General features: G+C 35.2%; 1 protein-coding gene across 5 annotated transcripts in view; it reads left to right on the top strand.

Annotated features, from left to right (window-relative positions):
* LOC136025188 (basic helix-loop-helix ARNT-like protein 1) overlaps positions 1 to 26069 on the top strand; it is a 353837-nt gene that overhangs the window by 265827 nt on the left and 61941 nt on the right. For all 5 annotated transcript variants that reach the window (XM_065700994.1, XM_065701018.1, XM_065701002.1 and 2 more), the window contains 3 exons: positions 2291 to 2476; positions 8904 to 9072; positions 22127 to 22233. In XM_065700994.1, coding sequence (XP_065557066.1) covers positions 2291 to 2476; positions 8904 to 9072; positions 22127 to 22233 — 462 coding nt within the window. The remainder of the gene's footprint in view (positions 1 to 2290; positions 2477 to 8903; positions 9073 to 22126; positions 22234 to 26069) is intronic.

The following is a 26069-nucleotide window of genomic DNA, read 5'->3' as shown; positions in this document are numbered from 1 at the left end:
TGTCTTGCGGCTAAAGATCATGTTTTGCTGCAACTGTCCGCAACTGTCTTGCGGCAACTGTCTTGCAATTGCCGCAACTGTCTTGCGGCAATAGTCACTGATCATGTGACTATTTATGCACCGATGCATAAAAAAGCAATTATTCAAAGCAATCATTCCAAAAAGCATACGTTTCCTGCTAAAGTATTCGCTCATTTTAAAAAAAGCGTTGTTTTTTTATTCGGTGTAAAAGTCATAATGAAAAACCTGGCCTCTCATTTCACAGGTTGCCTATGATTAAAAAAAAAAGATCAAGATTAAACCCGCACATTTGTTTCATGTCCATTCATTGTTTCACTTTGCAAATCAACAACATCCGTCATTGTATGTTGACTAAGTTTTTGTGTTACTACAAACATCGTCACTTCAAATCCATCTTAAGTTAAATCTACTTGTGTGAACCTTTCTAAAAGGCCAGCTGTAGCGGGTGTTTTCCATCCAAAGTGTTGGCTCTGTATTAGATCTTATATCTCTATGCTTGCTTCTTTGGGGCAAATGTTAAAGTAAAAAGGCCTTCAAAATCGGAACATTTTTTTTTTTTGCCCCTGGATCCATCTCCGATCTATTCATACCTGGAAAATGAGATTTTCTACGGTTTATTTTGTGGTTGTTATACACAGGGCTGGATTTAAAGCTTTGATGCTTCTAGTCCCAAGTGTTTGCGAGATTTTTGGGAAACCCCAAAAGTTCGGGTATAATGGAAGCACGGGACAGAGCGCAGCTGATGAGCTAAAAGTAATGAAATAGAGAGGTTATACTGAAGGCTTAGTTGCCATTCTTGGGAGACATCTGACAGTTTATAAGAGCCAGTGGAATTACGGTGTTGTTTTTAATTTTTTTGTGAATAGGCAGCGCGGCAGCGTAGTGCACCTGACACTTGGACAATAGATCACATCAGTCCAGTTTTTGTTAGTAAAAAAAATCACTCTGTGACAATTTTTTGTGCCCCTAGGTCCGGGCCTAGTGGGCCTATCGGTAAATCTAGACCTGGTTATGCACCTGTTGAGATTTTTAATTGTTACGTGAATCCTCCCCGTTGTTGCCACAATTGAATCGTGAAAGAGGCAAGCGTCAGTAACAAACCCAACCATTGTTTGTAAAACCCGATTTATCTGCAGCTGATCGTACAGTCATACAGCGTAAAATAGAATGACACACCCATTATGTTTAGCCAGACTATTGATCAAATATAGGCTATTAGGGGTCGTTAAAAATTAGTCTATAAAAGTGACATTTTATAAACAGAAGAAAATAAGCATTTTATTTATATGTCAACTAAAGGGTTAGGTATAATAGAATACATCTACTGTTACTACTATTACTACTACTAAGAACTCACGACAGCACCAAGCCGTCTGCGGCCAACACTGACACGCATGATCCTCCTCCATCCCATTCTATTAAAATCCCCCCCCCTTTTGCACCATCTCAGGAAGTTCTCGTTTCCCTTAAATACTCCTTGTGACATCCTCACATCCCAATCGAGGATGACCTGCTTTTCGTGTAAATCTAGACGGTTGGCCGAAAGGGACAATCTTAGGCAACCTGTCATTCTTAACCCGCAGAATGTGGCCTTAGCCATCTCGACCTTTCTCTCGTTATAGCCCTAGAAAGCAGGGCTAAACCCCACTTTTTGTACTCTCTACTGTTTGAAATACGTTCAGTCAGTCAGTTACCGTACCCGAATAAATCTATTGACAATTTCTCGGAAAAAAACATCTTGCAAATCTGCCCATGCTTTAGACATCACTATCATCACTGTAACTGCCAATATTGTAATCTTGGCATGCATATAGAATAGTCTATTTTTAAGAATTTTTTTGGCAAGTCAATTAACTAATAATTTCATGTCTTAATCTTGAATAATGTTAATAACATCCATATTAATGCACAGTTTAGGTTTATGGCAGTGTTTTTTGTTAAATCAAGAAAGTCATGCTTTTAGAGTACCAGGGTGAAATATTATTTTTGCTCATTTTTCATACACGTTCCTTTTTTTCAAACTTAGCGCCCACTGAGCGTAAAACTGCCTAACTTCATATGGAGGTCTTTTCCTATAAGCATCGAGTTCCAGAGTTTTCCTAACTTTTTAAAACAATTGCGCAAGTATCCGGTTAGCTAATTTAAATAGTCAAATTTTATTTGATTGTCCTTTGTACTCAAGGCGTTTTTTTTTGTTTTTTTTAATGAACAGAATATTGTCATTGTAACATCTTTAATGAATTAGGGCTAATAAAATTATGTTTTCAAGGCCTTGAACCAACGAGTTTCCGAGAGTCCAGAGGTAGTCAAAAATCATGCTGTTTTCGAATAAATATTAAAGGAACCTCTCGAAATGAGCCGGCTATTTATGAAAAAGCAACATTACACGGACGGTGTAAATTGACAAATTGCTCAACTGACTTTGACTCCTATAATAGTGGATTCCAGTACCCAGGTGAGTTATGTGACTTTGTACTATTCTTCAGCCAGTGTATTAGGTCAATTTTAGTTTGGGGGCTTTTTGCTACTTCCACTCATTCAACCTCCAGAGGGCAAGGACTTTGACGGCCTTGAATAATTTTCGTATTCTAAAGGTACTACCTTGCAAAATAGATTTTCTGCTCAAATGAGTCAGAAGAAAAGTGATTTGAGCCTCTTCATCTTCGTTCTGTCTCGATTTACAAGGTTTTAAAGATGTTTAATTTCTTAAATTTACGAAAAAGCCCTTTATATGGCTTAAAATTCTACTTAAATAACATGTTTACAGATTTAAAGCCATTGAAAAAGAAATTGAAAACTGTAATTTACGGTATAATATTTTTGTTTGAATTCATATAAGCAATAGAACTGTCATATTTTCTAAGCCCTATAATTCAGAAAAAGGTAGATATAGTAGATTGGCAATATCTTCTCAGGGTATATTTTTGGCTCTGGATTCATTCCTGAAAGTTTCATTTGCTTAACTAACCCAATTTTGAAGATAACAGGAAACCAGAACCCAGGATTCCGGTTGATTCTTTGACCTAGGATTTTGCCGTTCTTTTCTCTGTGAAGAAAATTTCGATAATTTGAAGGGTTGCAGTACTATTGGTTATTCATCTTTTTCTTTCTTCTTTTCAACCTGGTCCTTTGTTGATTTTCTTGGTTAAGTGAATTTTTTTACAGGTTAAAGTGTTAGATAGAATGAGAGTTTTTCAAGCTAAAATGACCTTATTTATTCATTACGGGCGTATTTTACGACTGTTTTAAGACTGTTATTTCTTTCTAGGTTAACTGTCATTTTGAGCGTTTTTTAGGCTGACTTTTCAGTTTGAGAGATTTTTTCACCTTGTTGGGATATTTTCTATGGCATACCTGGTATATTCAGTTTGGTGTAACGGTATAATATTCATTTGGTATAATGATGTATTCAAGATATGTGGAGTTAGCACCCCGCATCATTATATTCCTATTTATTATTATGTCTCTATGTTTGAAATATAACATACAGATGTTCTGTATATTCTTTTGGTTTTTATGTAACTTTTTTTTTTTTACATTTAAGTGTTCTTAAAGACAATTGCCAGGGCCATCGGCAATGATAGCCATGATAGTAATGATAGCCTGGGCCATATCCAGGATTTTTTTTCGGGGGGGGGGGGGGGGTACACAAGTATTTTTGGGGGGAACTAAGAAACGCACAAACAGTTTGTTTAAAGCCATTTTAAAATTTCTACGAGTCAGACAAACATTTCGGGGGGATCAAAGAGGAGGATTTGGTTAAGATTTGCTTACAAAAGACGTTCAAATGGTAGACTATTTTTCTTCCAACTCCATCCACTCTGGAAATGACACAGAAGTCCTATTAATGGGCTGGCAAATGGGCGAGCAAGTTTTTCTCATTGAGTGTCCATGTTTTAGAAATTTGAAATATTTTACCAAGAATACACTAATTTTTCTATAAAAAGGCCAGCTTATTATTTGCGCGTATACGCTTTTAAACCGCTAGAAAAAAGTGCTATGTTTTTTTTTTTTACCACTTATAGGATTGTTTTACCAGCATGTCTATTTTAAAAAATAATCAAACTACTCAGAGGCGAATTCCGTCAAGTGGAGTAAATAAATATAGTCCAGATAAGTCAAGAATACTGACTTGAACAACGCTCAATATAAGGGAAAAGGTGAAATCAAGGCTATAAAATACCCTTGTATTTTTTTATATGTTTCTTTTTACGGATGTTTATATATGTATGTTTTTACTTTAAAATAAGGAAATATATGTTAGAAGACGCTTACTAGGACACTTGCTTTAAGTTTATTCATAAAAAGTGAACTTGAGCAGAGAAGCTTAAGAAACATGTGACTCTTTAAATATTCATTTGCCCAAAAACTGAATAGGACCGATGAAAAACAAAATTCTTAAAAACTTGGACGTATGAACTTAAAAAATAATTTTTCAAGTTTAAGACCTCTTTGAATTAATCATACGTTTTCTGGGTAATTCTTATGTTGCTTAAAAATGGCAGTATAACTTAAAATTTCCATTTTTATGAGCCCTCTACTGATATTATAAACTCTTGGATCCGATTCAATCGCCCCAAGCACAAAAAAGTATGTTATAATTGTGCTGGGTCAAGAGTGAATCTTTGAATAGATTGGGAAGGATGAGGATTATACGCAGCTCTGTCGTCCCTAGGCGGCTTAGTACTACAATAAATTTCTAGTAGTAATGCTAACATGTTGCGGGTTTATCCAAAATATTTGAAATAACTTGCTTTTTACTTTTTACTTTTGTTTTTTGAAGAAAAATAACTTAAAATTTTCATTTCTATGAGCCCTAGAATATCCCTGTATAGAATATCCCTGTATAGAATATTTCTATATAGAATATCCCTATATAGAATATCCGAAATACTCCTATATAGAAATATATAGAAAAATATATAAAAAATACATCCTAAAATAAATTGCTCGTAAATGTTGGAAAATAAAAATTTTGCTTCGGGGGAATTTACCTTATCAAATATTAACCTCTATCATTTTGCGGTTTATGACAAAATCGACTATGAAGATTACGAAATCAATTACTTACTTTCAAGCTTAGAGTTTTGAAAGACTTTTAAAAGAAGACCCGCAAAATTCGGTTGCGTCACATGTGAAATTCATCTCCTAATCAGTTTATTTAAGAAACTATGTTTCATCAGCCTTTAAAAAAAAAGGATTTATTAGGGCGACAAACAAGGCCGTATCCACGGGGATTACCGAGTTTGATTTAATCCCAATTTTAAGACTGAGTGCTCAAATAGGCAGAACAAAATTTACACGTCTCATTGTTAGATTGCTCTTAAAATTATGAAGTGTCGAAAATACAATATTCAAGATTAAATACTATTTCACTCAGAAACAATTATCACAATGACTGATAAAGCCAATCTTTTCCTTTCATGTCATTAAAAGCTAAGAAGAAAATAACCAAATACAAGTCTAAATAAAATGTTGTAAAAGAATCACCGGAGGTAAAACTGATGCAATAGTAAGCACAATGAATTAAAAAAAGAAATGATAACAAGTTTCACAATGATTTCACAAGTTTTCTAACGCCCCTCTCCTCACAGGTGGTTTTAAAAGATAAGGGTTGAGGGGGCCCCGAGCACAGAAATTCTAGGGGTACAAATTCGAAATAAGTAATCTAACATTTATAATCATTTTGTAGTTAAATTTTTTTTTCTTTATTAAAATAAAATAGAGGTCGTAGTTAACAGCAAGTTACTTTCTCACTGCAATACTTTTATAATAAGCCTTGATAGTTACTGTAGATATAGGCAAATTAAAGAGGCCAGAACCACCACTCCTTTCCCCTAAAAGATAGTCCATACTCATTGAATTTCAGGAGGTGGACTCCCTCTCGCCCCTTTCTCCCCAGTAAAAATTCTGGAGCTACGTCCCTGTGTATGGATGTTTATATATGTATGTTTTTGTGTCTAAAAAGGATATGTATGTTAGGAGACACATTAATTCCACTCTTGCTGTAAAACTTAGTTATAAAATGTGAATTTGGGCAGAGAAACTTTGAGAAAAATTTCATTCTTTTAATATTCATTTACCTCAAAATTGATTATGACAGAGGAAAAAGTGAACTCTTAGAAATTTGGATGTATAAACTTAAAAAAAAAAAAAATCAACTATGTGACCTCTGTGAAAAATCATCTGTTCCTTAGGTAGTTCTTTTGTTAGTTAAAAATGGTACAATAACCTCAAAGTTCTAATTTCTATGAGCCCTCTACCGATATTCTAAAATCGTAGGTTCGATTCAATCACCACAAGTATAAAAAATAAGTTATAGTTATGTTTGGTCAAGAGTGAAGCTTTTAACAGATTTGGAAGGGTGAGGATTATACGCAGATGTGTTGTCCCCAGGCGGCTTGGTTCTGCAATAGGTTTCTAGTAGAAGTACGAGTGTGTTGTGGGTTCATACAAACTTGTTAGATCGTCAGGTGGGAGAAGCGGCGGTGTAATAAATTGCTCATAAAAAAAATAAAAAAATTGCTCATAAACAAAAATATTCATAATCTAAATTAATCATTTATAACAAATAACCCCGATATGGCCCCTTAGTTAATGATTTGTAACAAATAATCCCGATATGGCCCCTTTAAATTATTAAATATTAGCCCCTATCATTTTGTGGTTTATGTCAAAATCGACTATAAAGATTGCGAAATCAACTACTTATCTCCAAGCTTAGAGAACTTTCCACGTCTCATTTTTGGATTGTTCTTAAAATTATGAAGTGTCTTAAAGAGAATATTCAAGATAAAATAATTTCTTACTTAGAAACAATTATCACATCATTAGTTATCACTATTTATTATTAACATTATCAACAATTAACGTCATGTCATTAGTTATAATTAATAATCATTAGTTAATTACTTATTTATTTCTGAATTTATGTTTATCTAGAAATTCTATTTTGTTGCTACTATCTTGACTCGTCTATAACGCATCAGTTTATGTAATATAAAATCAAACAGTTCGTGGTAACGAACAGTAAGTAATGAGCGAGCGACCCGGCTCTATAATAACAGAAACTAAAAAACTAATTTTGATACCAATAAATACATCAAAAGAATCGGAGTTTTATGCGATTTAAAATATATAAGTTCCATCAAGATTTTTTCATCAGATTCTTCAAAGTTTTGAGATTTCAAGTCTTATCCATCGGGAGTTACGAAAATTTGCCTTTTTTTCAAAAAAGAGGGAAATACCCCCCCCCCCCCAATGTCATGAAATCTTAATAAAAATCACACCATCAGATTCAGCGTATTAGAGAACCCTACCGTAGAGGTTTCAAGCTCCTATCTACAAAAATCCGGAATTTCGTAGTATTTGCCTGAGGAAAGATCAGGGGTGTGTGTTTATTTGTTGTTTATTTGTTTCTTTTTTCAAGAATCTCGTATTGACCTGGTTGTCCTAGAATATCGTAAAAGGGTTCATTTGAACGGAAATTAAAAGTTCTAGTGGCCTTTTTAAGTGACCCAAAAAATTGGAGGTTAATTAGGCCCCCTCCCACGCACATATTTTGTCAAATTCATCCTATCAAAGTTTTCCGATATCCCTATCATCCAGCATAATCGAAATATCTAGTAACTATGTCTTTGAGGATGACTTAAATCCCCACAGTCCTCGGGGGGAAGGACTGAACGTTATGAACGTTGCCCATTGTTTCCATTTAGTATTGTATAATGGGAAATATACAGACCTTTTCAGGGGTGATTTTTCTGGGGGGGGGGGGGTCTGGGAGGGTTTTCTGTGGAAGGATCTTTCTATGGAGGAAGTGTTCATGGGGGAATGGAATTCTCTATTTGGGGGGCGCCAGACTTCCCAGCATTATTTAAAAAAAGACCTTAAATTATTATGTATATGAGGAGGTTCGCCCCCTTTTCAATCCTTCGCTCTTTGCGAAGAAAAAAAATTAACGAATGATAGTGGATTGCCAGTTTAATTGACATAGATTGATATCTATTCTTTAAAGTTTTGATAATTTTTTATTTATGAAATTAAAAAATTGAAAACATATAAACCGTGTTTTATTTTCAGTAAAGCACAAATTGCGTTCTGGTCTTGAGAAGGCGTGGGGGTTATCAGCCGTACTAATTTTAATTTTTGATCGTTTTGAGTTTGATTCGGCTCGTTTTCAGTTTCATTTATTTATTGATAGTGATTTGTGGTAGTTATACGCTTAGAAGATCATTTGGCTTTATCCCCGCTCATTTTGGCTTAATGGAGCTCTTTACTTTTCTTTGAAAAACCTGTTTTGTTTAAAAAGTTTTTTTTTTATTCTGTGTCGGGGTCCGGTTGATTTGGAACTGCCTGCGTTACAGACACAATTTGCTCCCAAAGGTTACATAAAGTCTCTGCTACCATTAATGCACCATAACCCGTACAAACATATCAATTTAGCTCATTATATAACTTGAAACTACTTCAAACTTCCTTTTCCATGTCGCCTTTCTGAAAGCTATACTATATTTACTTAGAAAATTATGGTTGGCAAACAATTAGTCTCAATTTCCAGATGCATTTTAAATATAGCCAAAGTCCGTATATATCTAGATAATGAAACATGTTGAAGGCCTTTCCCGTCGTTTGACGCTCGTAAAAAAAACTGTTTGGCAACCCTGCTACAAACTAGCCTCATATTTAATATGTGTCAGGTTAAAATATTGGTGAGAAGTTTTGTTTTCATCCTGTTTAGAGCTTCTGCGTTGCCATCCCCTTGAAAACCCCTATTATTGTGGGTGATTTTTAAGAAGGTTATGTGGTTGCTTCTACCTTAACAAATTAAGAATTTCTGTTTGTAATTAAATGTATATTTAGGGTATTAATATGTAAGTTTCTAGGTTTATTCCATGATACGTCAAAACCAAGTGGCCTGGTATTTGTTGGTGTTGTTAAACTGCTTGCCAGACGGCTTCCGAGTCGGTTAACTCTACTTGAGACGCTCAATGATGAATATATTACAAGACATGACCTCGATCCGGGTGCAAGGATAGTAAATACAGATCATAGGTGAGTTTGTAGGCTCTGTCCGTTGGAACTAGAATTAGGCTGGAGGATACATAGTTCCCCTGGAATTGGGCCAGATTCTTCTGTGCTGCTACAATATGAACTCTCCCCTATTGTAACTCTGGGAGGGGTGTAAGACACATTCTGAAGAATAAAAAAAGTAAAGAATACAGCATTGGACTTTACAGTCCCTAGCGACGGTGCTGATCTCATGAGGCTCAAGCCAGGTAGTGGAACTGGGAGTTGGGGGCTAGGTATCCTGAGCTTTCGCACGCCCTTTCTTTTATCTTTCCCAGATTTTTCCAGGCACCACTTTGGTGTTGGGTTAATTCTAGCTAAGCTTGCTGAGTCGCGTCACTGACCCTGTTCCAGACCGAATAACCAGCGACACCAAGTCTCAAACCTTGGTTCTCACGGACAAATGATCCAAAGTTCAATGTGCTAACCACTTGGCTAGAATGGTTTTTTGAAAAATTTTGAAGAGTGGGAAAAAGGTAATGTAAGTTGGTCAAATATTTTCGAGTTGTAGAGTGGAGGGACATGATCAAAATTTGCCTCGCCACCTCTAAAGGATACAGAGCTCTTCAAGAGATTGGTCACAACATGCGACGATTGTGAGAATTCATAGACCATATGATAATCAAAAGACAAGAAAAGTATTTTTTTTTTAATTTAGTAAATATCGCTGTAAATGGGAAAGTATATGGGCTGGTTGGATTGGGATGTGCTAACCATGCCCATCCCTGTCTGTTTGATTCAAGAAAGGGACAAGCACCCTTCTCGAATCTTACTTCAGCTCTTTAGGGAAACATTTTACAATTACCATAATTTGCTTTTGAGATATACTATTACATTTTGGTAAGACTCTTGAAATATAAATAATAACTTTTCTTTAACTTGTTTCTTTGGCTACATAAAAATTCATTTGGTATTTTAAGTTTCCTATTTGACATAACAGCTCTAAAGGCCTTATGTATCACAAAACAAATTGAACCAGAGAGTAGATAAACTGAAAAATATGCGTCGGTTTAGCAACTGCCATTGATTTTCCTTCAAGGAAAGTTCTTTCGTAGGTATCAAGATACGCCAAAACAGTTTTGACATCAGAAGATCCATATCCTTACTTTTTGTGTCCGTGACAAAAGAGGATATAACGCACTTTGGAAAAAAACAGAAACCTCCAAGTTTCTTGAGAACCAAATAAGATAGAAGAGACTAGATTGGAATAATTGAGTGAATTTGCTTAGTGTTGAGGGAACGGGATATAAATCTGAGTTTTATATAAGCTTCTGGGATACCTTTTGAATTAACACAGCCAATTTTCTTAGTTGGCTATTAGAGGGCTGACACTCTTTGAGATCTTCCCTAAGAGCTTAGAATTTCAACATTGAAGCTTGGGATCTCGAGGGAAGGATGTTACCATCTCCTCCGTAAAAAGTTTATATGCCCCCACGGCATAATTTTCAACCCTTACTGTGGCTCTGGGGGGGGGGGCGGAGAAGGGAGATGCTAATACCGAAGTTTTTATCATCTTATCGTTGGACTATTTCTAACAAACTGACTATTTCAAAATTTTCATTTGATTCATTTGGGGAAAAGAGAGTATCTGTTTCAGGGGGGTATATACCCTCCTTTAAATTTTGAATAATGAAAAAGTAACTAGAACTTTCAATTTTCAATTGAATGAGCCACTTTCGAAGTTGATATGGCCACTCCTTACATAAAAACCTTATACGCCTTCGGGGCATAGCTTAAAACACTCGCCCATGGGCTCTGGAGATATGTCGACCCTGGAGTTTTATCTCAAAATTTGTATCGGATGGGTTTGGGGAAAAAGGGCCTGGGGGTCTTGTTGCCCTCCGAACTCTTTTGACTCTTAAAAAGTGAACTAGAACTTACAATTTCCAATCAAATGACCCGTCTATGAAGTTTATACGAGCCTCCCTTTCATAAGAATCATATATGCCCCCACAATTTCCGATCAAATGAACCGTCTATAAAGTTTATACGAGCATCCCTTTCATAAGAATCATATATGCCCCCAGGGCATAACTTAAAACGCCTGCCCCCTGGGCCCCGGGGGGCTGTGTCGACATTGAAGTTTTTCTTCTCTGACCTTTCAATTATTTTTTAACAATTGGCTATCTTAAAATTTGTATCATATGGATTTGGAGAAAAAAGGGCATATAGGGACTTTTTTCCCTCGCATCTCTTTTGACTCTTAAAAATTGAACTAGAACTTTCAATTTCCATTCAAATGAGCTCTCTCCGAAGTTTATACGAGCACCACTTCCATAAGAACCATAGATGCCCCGAGAACATGACTTACAACTGCCCCCGGGCACTGGTTGGTTGCATTGACACATAAGAACCATATATGCCCCCAGGGCGTAATTTACAACGCCTGTTCCGGGGACTTGGTGGGGGGGGTCCGTTGACACCGATGTTTTGTTATATGATCTTTGAACTATTTTTAACGAAATGGCTATCTCTAAATTTTAATCAGATGCATTTGGGAAAAAAAGAGCGAGGGGGGGGGGCTGGTTACCCTCCGATCTCTTTTGACTCTTAAAAAGTGAACTAGGAATTACAACGCCTACTTTTGGGCCTTTGGGGGTTGTGTTGACATCGGAGTTTTTGCTATATGGTCTTCGAACTATTTTTAGCAAAATGGCCATCTCAAAATTTTTATTGGATGTATTTGGGTAAAGGGGCGTGAGGGGGGGGGGCTATTTGCCCTTCGATATCTTTTGACTCTTAAAAATTATAATAGAAATTTCAATTTCCAATCAAATGAGCCCTCTGAAGTTCATACGAGCATCCCTTCCATAACAACCATATATGCCCCCTAACTTACAGCGCCTGCCCCGGGGCCCTGAAGGATTGTGTCGACCCCCGAGTTTTCGTTATATGACCTTTAATTTAAAGAAATTGGCTCTCAAACTTCTTATTGATTGGTTTTGAGGAAAATACTGGTAGGAGGCGGAGTGGGGGGCTAGTTTCCCTCCGATCTCTTTTGGCTCTTAAAATGTGAACTAAAGCTTTCAATTTCTGATCGAACGAGCCTTTTCCAAAGCTTATACGAGCATCCCTTCCATAAGAACCATATATGCCCCCAGAACATAACTTACAACTACCCCCGGGCCCTGGTTGGTTGCATTGACACAGGAGCTGTTCTGTTCTAGTTCACTTAAAAAAGTGAACTAGAACATTCAATATCCAATCAAATGAGCCCTCTGAAGTTTATACGAGCATCCCTTTCATAAAAACCAGATACTCCCCTAGGACATAACTAACAACGCCTGCTCCTGGGCCCTGGGGGGATGTGTCGACACCGGAGTTTTTTTTATCTAATTTTGGAACTATTAAAAAAAATTGCTATCTCAAAATTTTTATCTGACGGGTTTGGGAAAAAAGGGCAGAGAGGGGCTAGTTGCCCTCCGATGTCTTTTGACTCTTAAAGATTAAACTAGAACTGTCAATTTCCAATCAAAGGAGCCCTTCTATGAAGTTTATACGAGCATCCCTTCCATAAGAACCATATATGCCCCCAGAACATAACTTACAACTACCCCCGGGCCCTGGTTGGTTGCATTGACACAGGAGCTGTTCTGTTCTAGTTCAATTAAAAAAGTGAACTAGAACATTCAATATCCAATCAAATGAGCCCTCTGAAGTTTATACGAGCATCCCTTTCATAAAAACCAGATACTCCCCTAGGACATAACTAACAACGCCTTCTCCTGGGCCCTGGGGGGATGTGTCGACACCGGAGTTTTTTTTATCTAATTTTGGAACTATTAAAAAAAAATTGCTATCTCAAAATTTTTATCTGACGGGTTTGGGAAAAAAGGGCAGAGGGGGGCTAGTTGCCCTCCGATGTCTTTTGACTCTTAAAGATTAAACTAGAAATTTCAATTTCCAATCAAATGAGCCCTCTGAAGTTCATACGAACATCCCTTCCATAACAACCATATATGCCCCCTAACATACAGCGCCTGCCCCGGGGCCCTGAAGGATTGTGTCGACCCCCGAGTTTTCGTTATATGACCTTTAATTTAAAGAAATTGGCTCTCAAACTTCTTATTGATTGGTTTTGAGGAAAATACTGGTAGGAGGCGGAGTGGGGGGCTAGTTTCCCTCCGATCTCTTTTGGCTCTTAAAATGTGAACTAAAGCTTTCAATTTCTGATCGAACGAGCCTTTTCCAAAGTTTATACGAGCATCCCTTCCATAAGAACCATATATGCCCCCAGAACATAACTTACAACTACCCCCGGGCCCTGGTTGGTTGCATTGACACAGGAGCTGTTCTGTTCTAGTTCACTTAAAAAAGTGAACTAGAACATTCAATATCCAATCAAATGAGCCCTCTGAAGTTTATACGAGCATCCCTTTCATAAAAACCAGATACTCCCCTAGGACATAACTAACAACGCCTGCTCCTGGGCCCTGGGGGGATGTGTCGACACCGGAGTTTTTTTATCTAATTTTGGAACTATTAAAAAAAATTGCTATCTCAAAATTTTTATCTGACGGGTTTGGGAAAAAAGGGCAGAGGGGGGCTAGTTGCCCTCCGATGTCTTTTGACTCTTAAAGATTAAACTAGAACTGTCAATTTCCAATCAAAGGAGCCCTTCTATGAAGTTTATACGAACATCCCTTCCATATGTAGCATACATGCCCCCAGGGCGTAACTTAGAAAGCCTGTCCCCGGACCCTGGGGGGTTGTATCGACACTTGAGTTTTGTTATCTGACCTTTGAACTATTTTTTACAAAATGACTATCTCAAAAATTTTTCATATGATGCATTTGGGGAATAGGGGTGTAAGGGGGTGGGGTGTTTGGTTGGTTGCCCTACAATCTCTTTTGACTCGCAAAACTGAACTAGAACCCTTGAGTTTTCAATCACATGAGCCCGCTCTGAATTTTATACGAGTATCCCTTCCATAGCAACCATATATGCCTCCTGGACATAGTTTACAACGCCTGGCCCCGGGCCCTGAAGGATTATGTCGACCCCGGAGTTTTTGTAATATGATCTCTGATCTATTTTCAAGGAGGTACACTCGTGCCTCTTTAAAGAGGCGAATCACGACAATGTTAAGCGATCTTCGGTTCCAGTGGTCGCAGAGGGATGGGGAGGGATGCATTTCGTAGCCCGAGCTCCAACTAAGAAACCTGCCAAATTTCATCCCCCTCCGACTTTTCCTTCATCTGGGTGTACGAAGACTCATTCGACGCGGAATTCTCCGAGTAATTTTGCTTGAAAGTTTCGTCGGAAAATCTTAACCCCCCGATTTTCTAGCTTAGAAAAACCCCATTTCCCGATAAGAGCCCATGTTAACTTTTTGTTGTTAAAAGTTACGAATTTGAACATTCAAGTACATCAAAATGATCAGCTTGACATGGTGAGACTGACTGAAAGCTTCAAAAAATTCTGTCTTAATCCGTAAAATTTTTATTTGAGAAAAATGACAGAAACCCTTTTTTCTGCCACGCCTACAGGTCACAGCCGACATCGGATCTGGGTGTACGAAGACTCATTCGACGCGGAATTCTCCGAGTAATTTTCCTGGAAAGTTTCGTCGGAAAATCTTAACCCCCCGATTTTCTAGCTTAGAAAAACCCATTTCCCCATAAGAGCCCATGTTAATTTTTGAAATTCTTAAAAGTTATTTAAAAGTTATATTTATACACATGCAGGTATTTCGACTTCAAACATGCCCGGTTAGCTCAGTCGGTAGAGCGTGGGACTTTTAATCCTAAGGTCAAGGATTCAAGTCCCTTATCGGGTGGTTTTTTTTCACAAAATGTGAAAAAAACTTCGTTTTCTTAAAGAGTTAAAGAGGCTGCGTCCCAAAGTCGAACCTTAAAACGTACAGGAATTAGGAGAGGCAGTCCTAATTCCTGTACGAGGAGTACAGGAATTATTAAATTACATCCACCATGGATTGTAGAAAAACGTACAGAAATAATATGAAAAAAACTTTGTTTTCTTAAAGAGTTAAAGAGGCTGCGTCCCAAAGTCGAACCTTAAAACGTACAGGAATTAGGGGAGGCAGTTGGGGGGCCGCCGCCCCCCCCAAACCCCCCGCTTTTAAAGACTCTTTTGTACAGGTTTTTGTTTTGTTAATTAAAAGAGGGCCTTTCCGAAGCCAAGAGCTGGGGTTAGGGGGGCGGCAGCCCCCCACAACAAAAAACCTGTACAAAAGAGTCTTTAAAAGCGGGGGGTTGCCTCCAACTGCCTCTCCTAATTCCTGTACGTTTTAAGGTTCGAATTTGGGACGCAGCCTCTTTAACTCTTTAAGAAAAAGAAGTTTTTTTTCATATTAATAGAGAAAAAAAGGCTATCTCAATGTTCTTATCGCATGAGTTTGAGGGAAAAAGGGCGGTGAGGGGGGGGACTAGTTGCCCTCCGATCTCTTTTGACTCTCAAAAGGGAACTAGAACTTTCAGTTTCCAATGAAATGATCCCTCTCTGAATTTTACACGAGCATTCCTTCCATAAGAACCATATATGCCCCCAGGGACAAACTTACAACGCCTGCCCCTGGGTCGTGGTGGAGGAGGGTTCCGTCGACACAGGAGTTTTGTTTTATGATGTTTGAACTACTTTTAACGAAATAGTTATCTCAAAGTTTTTATCAGATGCATTTGGGAAAGGTAGTGGGCTGGTTACCCTCCCCCCCCCGATTTCTTTTGACTCTTAAAAGTGAACTAGAACTTTTAGTTTCCAATCAAATGAGACCTCTCTGAAGTCTATACGAGCTTTCCTTCTATAATAACCACATATGCCCCCAGGGTATAAATTACAACGCTTGCTCTCGGGCCTTTGGGGGTTGAGTCGACACCAGAGTTTTGTTATATGATCTTTGAACTATTTTAAACAGAATGGCTATCTCAAAATATTTGTCGGATACATTTGGGAAGAAAAGGGCTTGGGGGAGGGGCTAATTGCCCTCCCGTCACTTTTGGCTCTTTAGAAAGGCACTACAATTTCCGATTTCCAGCAAAAGAGCCCCCACCGAAGTTCATGTGACGGCCCCTTCCACATGAAGTGCCGCTTTGAAAAAAAAATAATAATAATAATAAAACATTGGAGCTGTATGACCTTTGCTATAGGCAAAGCTATAGCGTTGCCTCTGATCATATTAGTAATCTTCAGAAACTTATTTCTAATCTCAGAGCCACCATTTATAAGAAACTCATTTACCACACTATCAGCACCTGGAGCCTTATTATTTTTTTATCCTTTTAGTACTGTCGCTAATTCTTCCTCAAAATCTTCCTTCACATTCAAGGTATCACGAACTTATGTATTTTCCTCTATATCTTTTACTGCAACTGTATCTCGGTTTAGCACATTATCAAAATGTCCTGCTCATCTCTCTTTAACCCTTCCCTTATCACTAATTGTGGCCTCGTTCCTATCTTTAACTGGAAAAAGTTCGGATTGACCACTCCCTCTCAATTCATTAGCATGCCATTACAATATTATACTATGCCGTCTAGCTGCATCTTCCAGATCCTCGGCAATTTTATCCGTGGCCTCCACTTCAATACCTTCTTAGTTGATATAGAAGGGAAATAGAAAGCTATATATAGAATAGGAAGCTCTTGAAGTAGAAATAAATATTTCTTAAATAGAAAGCTAATATAGAAAGCTTCTTGGTTTGGCTCTGTGGCAAGAAGAAAATAAGAAGCTGTAATGTTAAGAATACTCATTTTTTTCATTTTTTTTCAGAAATAAACAAGTAAAACGAAATCAGTTTTTTTGGATTATTTTGAGCTACACTATTGAGCCTTTTATGCCATTTTGACCAAATTTGTTTTCTGTGTTTATGTAAATTTAGCAGAGGCAGATCAAGGGGCCTGGTGGGGGACCATGCTCCTCAAGATTTTTCTGGTGCCCTCATTTATTTGTTCTCTTTTTTTTTTACTCACATTTCACATTTCAGTTTGAAGTCTTAACAATGGTATTTAAATAATACGATTTTAGATCTAATTAATTGACCCGTTTGATCTAATTAGTTTAATTTAATCGATTTAACTTAATTTTATTAATTTAATTTTACTACTTTAATTTCTCTTTGATTTAATTAATTATATTTAATTTGATCATTTCTAACTTCTCGTGTATCTTAATCCATGCCCCACTCATTGTTCGTTTTAAACCTCCGCATATTTTTTTCTGTTTCTTGTTTTATCCTTCTGTCTTAGACGCCATGACTATCTAACAGTTACCACGAACTATAAAGAATCGCATTTTATTGTTGATTTTAAATATATAAGTTTCATCAAGTTTGGTCTTACCCATCAAAAGTTACGAGCCTGAGAAAATTTGCCTTATTTGAGAAAATAGGGGGAAACAACCCCTAAAAGTCATAGAATCTTAACGAAAATCACACCATCAGATTCAGCGTATCCGAGAACCCTATTGTAGAAGTTCCTATCTACAAAAATGTGGTATTTTGTATTTTTTGCCAGAAGGCAGATCACGGATGCGTGTTTATTTATTTTTTTTTTTTTTTTTTTTTCTCCAGGGGTGATCGTATCGACCCAGTGGTCCTAGAATCTTGCGAGAGGGCTCACTCTAACGGAAATGAAAAGTTCTAGTGCCCTTTTTGAGTGACCAAAAAATTGGAGGGCACCTAGCCCCTCAATTATTTTCCCAAAGTCACCGGATCAAATTCTGAGATAGCCATTTTATTCAGCGTAGTCGAAAAACCTTATAACTATGTCTTTGGGGACGACTTACTCCCCCACAGTCTCCGTGGGAGGGACTACAAGCTACAAACTTTGACCAGTGCTTACATATAGTAAGTGTTATTTGGGAGTGTAGCCTACAGACGTTTTCAGGGGGATTTTTAGGTTTGGGAGGGGTTGAGAAGAAGGGGATATGTTGGGGGAACTTTTCTTGGAGGAATTTGTCATGGGGGAAGAAAATTTCCATGAAGGGAGCGCAGGATTTTCTAGCATTACTTAAAAAAAAATGAAAAAATAAATATGAAAAAATTTTTTCAACTGAAAGTAAGGAGAAGCATTAAAAATTAAAACGAGCAGAAATTATTACGCATATATGATGGGCTCAGCTCTTCCTAATACCTCGATCTTTGCGCTAAAGTGTTTTTAGTAATTTCAACTATTTATTCTACGGCTTTTGTGATTCAGGGGTCATTCTTAAGAAATTGAGACAAAATTTAGGGTTTAGTGTAAAGAGCGAGGTACTGACGAGGGGGTGAACCCCCTCATATACGTAATAAAAATATGAGAATACAGAAGTTCGCTACGTAAGCTAATTTGTAAGTTATGTATATCTTTTACTAATTAAATTTACTAATTAAATATTCTTAAAACATTAAAAGCTTTCCTTTTTAAGGAACCAAAAAATCGGAGGGCAACTAGGCCTCATTCCCCGCTCCTTTTTTCTCAAAATCGTTCGGTCAAAACTATGAGAAAGCCATTTAGCCAAAAAATAAATATGCAAATTTTGTTTTAATTATTCATCTGCGGAGAGCCAAAATCAAAACATGCATTGATTCAGAAATTAAATATAAAAAAACAAGTTGTTTTTAACGGAAAGTAAGGAGCGGCATTAAAACTTAAAACGAACAGAAATTACTTCGTATATGAAAGGGGCTGCTTCCTCATCAACGCCTGTTCTTTACGCTAAAGTTTTTTACTGTTTTAAAAAGTAGAGTTAAGAGAAAGAGTCAAACTTTAGCGTAAAGAGCGGGGCGTTAATGATTAAGCAGCCCCTTTCATATACGAAGTAATTTCTGTTCGTTTTAAGTTTTAATGTCGCTCCTTACTTTCCGTTAAATTTTTTTTTTATTTAATCACAAATAGGATTGTCATTGAGACTTGTTAAGATTTTAACAGTGATGTTCGAGTTGGGAAACAGTTTTTTAGAGCAATAAATTCAAGTAAGGAAATTAAACAGGGATGGGGTTTGTCATCTTGGCTATTTTCTATATTTATTAATGCCATAGAGGATTCCTTTCGGAATAGGGTAGCACCTGCTGTAGAATTACTAGATAAATCTTTGCCCTTCTTTTTGCTATATATATATATATATATATATATATATATATATATATATATATATATATATATATATATATATATATATATATATATATATATATATATATATATATATATATATATATATATATATATATATATATATATATATATATATATATATATATATATATATATATATATATATACATATATATATCAAAAAGTTACGAGCCTGAGAAAATTTGTCTTATTTTAGAAAATAGGGGAAAACACCCCCTAAAAGTCACATAATCTTAACGAAAATCACACCATCGCATTCAGCGTATCAGAGAACCCTATAGCAAAATTTTCAAGTTCCTATCTACAAAAATGTGGAATTTCGTATTTTTTGCCAGAAGACAAATCACGGGTGCGTGTTTATTATTTTTCTTTTTTGTTTTTTTTTCCCAGGGGTCATCGTATCGACCAAGTGGTCCTAGAATTTTGCAAGAGGGCTCATTCTAATGGAAATGAAAATTTCTAGTGCCCTTTTTAAGTGACCAAAAAAATGGAGGGCACCTAGGCCCCCTCCCACGCTTATTTTTTCTCCAAATTCAACAGATCAAAATTTTGATATAGCCATTTTGTTCCGCATAGTCAAAAACCATAATAACTATGTCTTTGGGAGTGACTTACTCCCCCACAGTCCCTGGGGGAGGGGCTGCAAGTTACAAACTTCGACCAGTGTTTACATATAATAATGGTTATTGGGAAGTGCACAGTCGTTTTCAGGGGATTTTTTGGTTTTGGGGGTGCGGTTGAGGGGAGGGGGCTATGTGGGAGGATCTTTCCTTGGAGAAATATGTCATGGGGGAACAGAAATTCAATGAAAAGGGCGCAGGATTTTCTAAAATTACTATAAAAAAACAATGAAAAAATAAACATGGAAAAATTCTTTCAGTTGAAAATAAGGAGTACCATTGAAACTTAAAACGAACAGAGATTATTACGCATATGAGGGGTTCTAAAAATACTTTAGCATAAAGAGCAAGGTATTTAGGAGGAGATAACTTTAAAGAATCGGCACAAAACTTACGATTTAGTGTAAAGAGCGAGGTATTAACGAGGGTACAAACCCCCTCATATACATAATAAAAATTTAAGAACATAAAAGTTTGTTACGTAAGTTAATTCTTAAGTTACGTATATTTTTTACTAATAAAAAAATTCGTTAAAAATTAAAATTTATAGTTGCCTTTTTGTGTAACCGAAAAATTGCATGGCAACTAGGCCTTCTTCGCAATCCCATATTTCTCAAAATCATCTGATCAGAACTAAGGGAAAGCCATTTAGCCAAAAAAGGAATTAAAATGTAAATTTCATTTTAATAATTTATGTGTGGAGAGCCAAAATCAAACATGCATTAATTCAAAAACGTTCAGAAATTACATAAAAAAAAAACTAGTTTTTCTAACTGAAAGTAAGAAGCGACATTAAAACTTAAAACGAACAGAAATTACTCCGTATATGAAATGGGTTGTCCCCTCCACAATCCTTCGCTCTTTACGCTAAAGTTTGACTCTTTACCACAATTCTGCTTTTTAAAACAATTAAAAGCTTTAGCATAAAGAGCGAGGGATTGCGGAGGGGACAACCCATTTTATAGACGGGGTAATTTTTGTTCGTTTTAAGTTTTAATGTCGCTCCTTACTTTCAGTTAGAAAAACTAGTTTTTTTTATGTAATTATCAAAAGAACTCTTCTCCGTTGTATTTATTGTATTTTAACGAACATTGTGTATAGCCAGTGTAGTCTTTGAACGTTGAAAAATTTCGTGCTGAAGGATTCTTAAAGTACTAAATACATTAAAACAGAAACGTATTTTGTTTTCCTAAATCTATGTTAGGTCGATCCGTACCTGAAAAACTGCAATTTTTAAAGTCTATATTATATTTGTCTCGAAATCATGAATTCTTTATGCCACCATTACATTCTCGTCAGCGTTGTCACGTTTAACCGTAAAAATGAATAAGGAAATCTGATTTTCTGTTTGACATTACTTTTTTCCGTAACAATTCACTAGTCAACAATCTGGTCATTCCCAAAGACATTTAAGCCTTCTAAGGAAAGCTATGCCTGCTTTACGTGTTTGTTCTCAAATGTCCCTAGGTTGTTCTTTGCTAATTTTTCATCCACGTTTCTTATTTTGAATTTAGCGCCCGCTACTGCATAACTCCATGTCAGAGTCTCTTTCATTAAAGTCGAATCCTTGATTCTCCCAATTTTTTTAATGTACATGATTTTGTAAGCTCCCTTGAACCAGTTCAAACAATCAAACTTAGTATTTACAGTCCTTGATAATTAGCTGAATTCTACCCAGGGCTGCAATATATCATTTTTAATTTAATAATTAACAAGGTTAACATTTTTTTTATTTTGAACAATATTTTTTAATATTTCGTAGTAATATAATAGCATTTTGTAATAAAATAATACATTTAGTATAATATTTTTATTAATATTTTATATCAACATAATGATTAATAATATATTATTTTTAAGGATAATTTTAAGGACACTTATTCGCTAATATTAATTTTACAAAACTGATTCTGTCCTACAAGACGATTTAGTTTGAACGAGTTTTATTTTATAGGCGATCTTACAGTGCTCAACACCTCACCATATGAAACTAACCTTGGCTGTTTTTTTTTTTTTTTTTTTTTTTTTTTGTTTGTGGTTTGTAATTGAAGCGCTAAAAACCAGTTAGATCTTTTCTGTTTAGGGCTCTGCTTATTTTTATTTTATAATTTACATTTTATCTATTTATATATATTCTGTTATATCAATTTTATTTTTTCTGTATATATATATATATATATATATATATATATATATATATATATATATATATATATATATATATATATATATATATATATATATATATATATATATATATATATATATATATATATATATATATATATATATATATATATATATATATATATTCCTTTTCCATTTATATATCTATATATTTTTAGAATATCAACGATAACTGGATATTTATCAGATGAAGTTACAGGAAAGGCTGCTTTGTCTTTTATGCATCCCGAAGATTTGCCGGTTGTTGGATGGGCTTTAAAATTAAGTATGTACAGCTCAACCTGTATTAATGTTATAGTTTTTATGTCGCTGTTTCTAAAATCGCTCTTTAATTCCATGTATCAATCAAAATATCATTTTTTTTATTGAGTAAATGCCATAGAATCAATGAAAAAAAGATCAGTCTCAGTCGGTAAAACAAAGTGCTTTTAATATCAATATTACCTAAACAGTTAGTAAAAGCAGTCGGTAAAATAAAGCTTTTAATATCAGTATCACCTAAATCAGTTGGTAAAAATGACTGGTCAGTCTCATTTTGGTAAAACAAAGTGCTTTTAGTATCAATGTCACCTAAATCAGTTGGTAAAAACGACTGGTCAGTATCAGTCAGTAAAACAAAGTGCTTTTAATATCAATATTACCTAAATCAGTTGGTAATAACTGACTGGTCACTCTCAGTCGGTAAAATAAAGTACTTTTAATATCAATATCTCCTAAATCAGTTGGTAAAAATGACTGGTCAGTCTCAGTCGGTAAAACAAAGTGCTTTTTATATCAATGTCACCTAAATCAGTTGGTAAAAACGACTGGTCAGTCTCAGTCGGTAAAACGGTATGCTTTTGATATCAATGTCACCTAAATTAGTTGGTAAAAACGATTGGTCAGTCTCAGTCGGTAAAACAAAGTGCTTTTAATACCAATATATCCTAAATCAGTTGTTAAAAAAGACTGGTTAGTCTCAGTCGATAAAACAAAGTGCTTTTAATATCAGTATCGCCTAAATCAGTTGGTAAAAACGACCAGTCAGTCGGTAAAATCTATCCTCCCACTCCCAAAAAATATTTTCCGCTTCACGTTTGGAATTTCTTATCAACAGCGGAAAAGGCTTAAGCAAATTAACACATACATAAGAAGATAAAACAAACACAAATTCTATACAAAAAAAAAGAAAAAGAAACTCACATCGGATAAACTGTAGTTGTTTTTTTAAATAAGTCTAATATTGTAATTGAAGCGCAAACAAGAGGTAGAGCGACTGCTATATACTGTTATGTATTTCGAGTTTTCGTCTGATAAATGACATTCTAACAAGATTCTAGAAACAGAAAGAAACTAAATTTGAACAAAAACTAAAATCTTTTTGTTTATAAATCGTACGTGAAAGCTAGGTAAAACCAATTAAAATCGGATACACTTCAGAGTTGCCTTAATATTCTTCTGCGTGAGATATTTCTCAACGGGTTTTATGTTTAACCGTACATCAATGGAAGACACCATACATCCACCCACACATTGAACATGTACATGAATCCTCACTTTTTTGGACTATAAATTAAATTTTTACTTACGAAGAAAAATCGAAAAAGATGAGGAAAAAAAAGAGAAGCTACGGCAGTTTTCAGCCAGTGAATAACGAAACAGCCAGTTTGGTCTACCTATTACGTATTTACGGATAACATTCTTTCTATAGCTACTTCTATAAGAAGTGCTTTGGTGAAAAAATATAATACTTTGTGCCCACATCGCTTTTTACTTACGATAAATTTTACGTAAATATAATCTTATATAAAATGAGGGATTGAATGGGATAGTCGTCCAGGATATCATGATTTATCTAAGTTTATTAATACTTAATTAATTAATTAAAATTAAATAATTAATCAATACATAAATTAATACTTATCTAAGTACAACATAATTGATAAAAATATAATTATATACAATACTAAACGATATAATAATAAAATATAACAACGAAATAACCAGTTTAAAACTACAATCTTTCTTATAATATAAAAAAAAACATAATAGCCAAGATTACTAATTTAACCAAATAAATTTGGACTGAAAGTTTTATATATATATATTAATATTCATTCCTGAAACTTTCAACAAATATGGATTTACTGAAATTATAAAAGAGAAAATGTTTAAAATGTATTTGTTTTCAAAGGCTACTTAAAATACATTTATTTAAGAACAAATTTCATAGAATAAGAATATATTTTATAGGTGTATGCTTATTTAGATATAATATAATGAATAAAATTTAATTACTGTATAATAACAAATGGTATAAAAATAAAATATAATAACGTAATAGCCGGTGTGGTCTCAGAACCTATTTACGTTTTTCCACCTTATTTTTGTTTTTCCCTTTTTCCTACATCAAATATAGCCAGTGCTGTCTCGGATTTTATTTACTTTTTACTTTTCACAGAAATAAATTTTAGATTTGTTTTTGTAATTTAATTTTTGTTTCTCTGTCAATGGACATCGGTTTGAATCTACTAATAGCGTTAGTGTTGGCTGATTAGTTTTGGCAATACATTTTTGGTCAGAATTATGGTCCATGAGAAAAACAAATTAGGCTTGGAAAGGATCCAGATAAATTACAATAAGCTCAATAGCTTAGGATTAAGGGGTGATTGAGCTGCACTTCCTGCAAGAAATGCAAGATTAGTGAATATGGTTATATTCTAGAATAGCTTCATTGTTTGATGAGAGATTGGGTATGACTGTCGTCCAGGATGTCCTTTAAGACAATAGGAAAGATGCGCAGTCATTCTAAGGTTACGAATAGTTTTGGAATGTTGTGGGCACGGAAGTAGGTAGCGGTGTGGGACTCCAAGACTTGGCCTCTCTGATATTTATAATTTTTCTGAACTTTTTAATGCTTCTTATTCGAGTTGGTTTTTTTTTTATTATTATTATTATTGCCCTCTACCTCCGATAACAATTATTTCGTATGTACTTAGCCAAGGATGTATATTTTATTTTAAATGAAAACGCGTTAGAACCATGAAATTAGTTCAATCTCCCTCCCCAACATGCCTTGAGAGTTATAACTTAATATTTTAAGCCGTCCCTAAGACTTTTATGCTCTTTTGAAAAATTGCATGCATATACAGTAGTGTTTTTTTTTATTTAGTTGAAACTGCCCCTACATATTCTTCCGGGCAATGGCCCTTAGAAATCATGAATTTTCCGCAACTTTTGTGTGCTTCTTAATCGAGTTGTATTTCCTTTTTTTTTTCTTTTTCTTATTGTCCTCTCCCCTAGATAACAATTATTTCACATGTACTTAGCCAAGGATGTAAATTTAATTTTAAATGAGAACGCGATAGAACCGTGAAATTTGTTTCAAATCTCCCTCCCCAACATGCCCTGAAAGTTATAACTTAATAGTTTAAGCCGTTCCTAGGACTTTTATGCTCTTTTGAAAAATTGCATGCATGTACTGTAGTTTTTTCTGATTTAGTTGAAAGTGTCTGATTTCGTAAATACGTATTTACCTCGTAAAAGCTTGCAGCAGTCAGATATTAAGTCTATGACTGCATAAATTTTCTCTTCAAAACACGTTTAGAATAAATCTCGTGTGTTTTTCCAACAGAAGAATGTGTTAGCATCAATGAGACTCTTTGGCTCAATCAATCACCAGCAATTGTTGACACTCAAATAGTTTTGTTCCTTCAGTCGTATATCAGGCAAACAGATTAATTTTAACTATTGTCACTCCACTCTCGTTAAGTTGTCTAAAAACGCAACAGCATTTGGTTTCATCGCGCTTATAGACTTATTGTAGCCTACATGGAATCGGGATTGGGAACCTTTACTTGTAATCAGTACTGATAACGTTCATGCATTTTTTGAAGAATAATGACTCATGCGGCATCAAATTTAGTTATTTTTTTTTACATATAAAAAGGCATGCTACTTCATTTCTATACCCAGGCGTATTTTTACAAACGTTTTTTACGTGTTTTTACTGTATTTTCAACATGCTTATAAACTTACCTTACTTAAACACTTATGTACAGTATTAGACTAGATAGACTTCTATTTTCGGTTTTACATCTCTATTTTTTCGTATTTTTACGA

This window comes from Artemia franciscana, chromosome 1 (genome assembly GCF_032884065.1).
Source record: "Artemia franciscana chromosome 1, ASM3288406v1, whole genome shotgun sequence".
Classification (NCBI taxonomy): Eukaryota; Metazoa; Arthropoda; class Branchiopoda; order Anostraca; family Artemiidae; genus Artemia; species Artemia franciscana.
The sequence above is the reverse complement of the archived record's forward strand: the minus strand, read 5'-3'. Positions and strand labels throughout refer to the sequence as shown.